The sequence below is a fragment of the Penaeus chinensis genome, chromosome 23 (assembly GCF_019202785.1).
Source record: "Penaeus chinensis breed Huanghai No. 1 chromosome 23, ASM1920278v2, whole genome shotgun sequence".
NCBI classification, from domain to species: Eukaryota; Metazoa; Arthropoda; class Malacostraca; order Decapoda; family Penaeidae; genus Penaeus; species Penaeus chinensis.
Genome location: NC_061841.1, coordinates 4,659,660 through 4,662,159, shown reverse-complemented (window position 1 = coordinate 4,662,159; position 2,500 = coordinate 4,659,660). Strand labels below are relative to the sequence as shown.

At 53.8% G+C, this 2,500-nt stretch overlaps 1 protein-coding gene across 1 annotated transcript in view; it reads right to left on the bottom strand.

Moving 5' to 3' along the window:
* The window catches only part of LOC125037576, a 43,747-nt gene that overhangs the window by 1,741 nt on the left and 39,506 nt on the right, over positions 1-2,500 (bottom strand). The window contains 2 exon segments of the mRNA XM_047630765.1: positions 1-605; positions 607-1,979. The exon segment at positions 1-605 is cut by the window's left edge and continues 1,741 nt beyond it. Of these exon segments, the coding sequence (XP_047486721.1) occupies positions 30-605; positions 607-1,977 (1,947 nt within the window). The 5' untranslated portion in view covers positions 1,978-1,979 and the 3' untranslated portion in view covers positions 1-29.

Genomic DNA, 2,500 nt, shown 5'->3' with positions numbered 1-2,500 from the left:
TTCCCGAGGCCCCTACCTCGGCGTGTCGATCAGGCGTACACGTGAGGGAAGCTCTTGACGTTGTATCTCTCCGACTTGAGTCTCCACGCCGGGTTCTTCTTCTGAATGATCCTGAGGGCGAGCAGGAGGAGCTCGTTGAAGAGGAAGAGGACCCCGGGGATGAGGAAGAGGACGTGGAAGACGAAGCGCATGAGCCAGTACTGGAAAGTGTGTCGGAGGGACATCTGCCTGACGAAGGACGGCAGGTGCACGCCCAGGGTATCCGCCAGGAAGCGGAGCATAGCCGGGTACGAGAGGCACGGTACCATGTGGTTGATCCCAGTCACCAGCGACGTGGCCATGTGCTCGTGGCTCCAGTCGGCCGCCGCGAAGCCCGGCACGATCAGGTGGCGCTCCATCTCGAGGCAGAGCACGCGCGTGTCGGCGAGACTGCCGTTGCAGAAGTTGTACTTGTCCTCCACGCCCAGGAGCCAGCCGATGCCCCGCCAGAAGTGAATGAGGCCGGCTAGGTCTTCCTCCGACGCCCACCAGGCGCCCATACTTCGCGGGTGCGCCACAAGCACGCCCAGGAAAGAGTACTGCGTGATCAGCATATCCCACTGGCTGATGTACAGCGGTGGGTCGTCGGGCGTCTCCAGGACGAGGCCCTTCTCGGCCTGGTGGCGCAGGTCGTGCCTTATGGCGGGGCTGAAAGGGGCACCGCGGCTCATCGTGCCCTCTGGCCCGCACGTCGACCGTGGACACCTTCTCGTGGTCCGTCGACGAGTTGAGGACGCGAGCCGACTTGTCGTGGATGGCGCGGACGGAGAGGATGTCGCGGTGGGCGGGGTCCTGGGGGTCCCACACGTCACCCCTATACCAGGTCACCACGTGCAGGATGGTGGACACGTAGCGGCGGAGGGCTCGTTGGGGCGTGTCGGAGCGGCCCGTGTAGATCAGCGGCCGCAGGATCCTGCTGACGGTGAACATCATCAGCAACGCCAGCAGGTCCGAGAAGAAGATGCAGAAGAGGAAGCGGCCGTAGAACTGCCGCCCGCGGTTGAAGAGGCGTCGGTCCAGCCAGTCGGGTGGCTCCGGGGGGTTTCCGGAGTCCCCGGGCTCATTCAGCCCCTGCAGAAGCTCCTTCATGCGCGGAGACAGGTTCATGCCGCTGTTGAGGACCTTGGCAGTGCCTCCGCGATGCCGGACGTGGCCACTGCTGTCACCGGCGTCGGCGTGAATGCCGGCCGCGCAGCCGTTGCTGGAGAAGGCCTTCGGGCATTTCGCAACGGCACCCGACCAGTCGCTGTTGTTGTTGATCGTGTTTTGACTGGCGCGCAGACCCCCGGCCCCCTTCGCGCCGACGCAGCCCTCCGTGCACTCGCGGCCGCGCCTCGCACCCTCGCCGCTGTCGCAAGAGGGGCTCTGAAGGCAACACTCGTCGCTCTTGCACATGGCGCTTGGGCAACCGGCGGCCGCGTAAGGCTCGCTGCCCCCGACTCCGTTTTGCTTGTTGTAGTTGCTCGCGAGGAAAGAGTTGCCGTTCTTGCAGCGGGTTTCGATCTCGTTGTTATTTATGCTGTTATTGTTGTTGTTGCTATTGCTATTGGTATCGCTGTCGTCGCTGGCGTTGATGCTACAGCTGTTGTTGCTTTTATTGCTATGACTACCTTTCTTGCTATTATTATGACTCTTATTATCGTTATTATTACTATTATTATTATTATTATTATTCCTATTGCAACCCCAATCCTTCCTCTCGTTATTATTCTCAATGTCACTATTACCTTCACTATCTCCGCCACTCGCCTCCTCACTATCTCTATCACTATTGCTAGTATCGTTGCTTCTGCTATTATTGTCGTCGCTGCCAGGGATCAGAAACTCCTGCAGAAGGCCCGACGGAGGAAGCGAGACACCAAAATCCTCCAGCTCCTCAGGGCACAAGAAGACGTCGCCGTTTCCCTCGCCGTTTTCCCCACAGAGGGTCTTCATCATGCCTGAGGACGAAAGGGGGTCTGCTGTTACTAGAGGGATGGCTGTTGTTGGTATTACTGTTGCTATCATCATTGTTGTTGTTGTTGCTGTTATATTTTTATTAGTTATTATCATTATTATTAGTAGTGGTAGTAATATTATAATGATAATAGTAATGATTCTTATTATTGTTGTTGTTGTTATTATCATTCTTATTCTTATTATTGTCATTATTATCATTATCATTATCATTATCATCATTATTATTATTGTTATTACTATTATTATCATTATCATAATGATGATAACAACAATTATTATAATCACTATCATTATCATTATCATCATCATTATAAAAATCATAGTCACGTACGCACGCATACACAAACACACACACACACACACACACACACACACACACACACACACACACACACACACACACACACATATTGTATATATATATGTATATACACACACACACACACACACATATATACACTCGCATATACTTGTACACACGCACATAAAAGACACAGACATC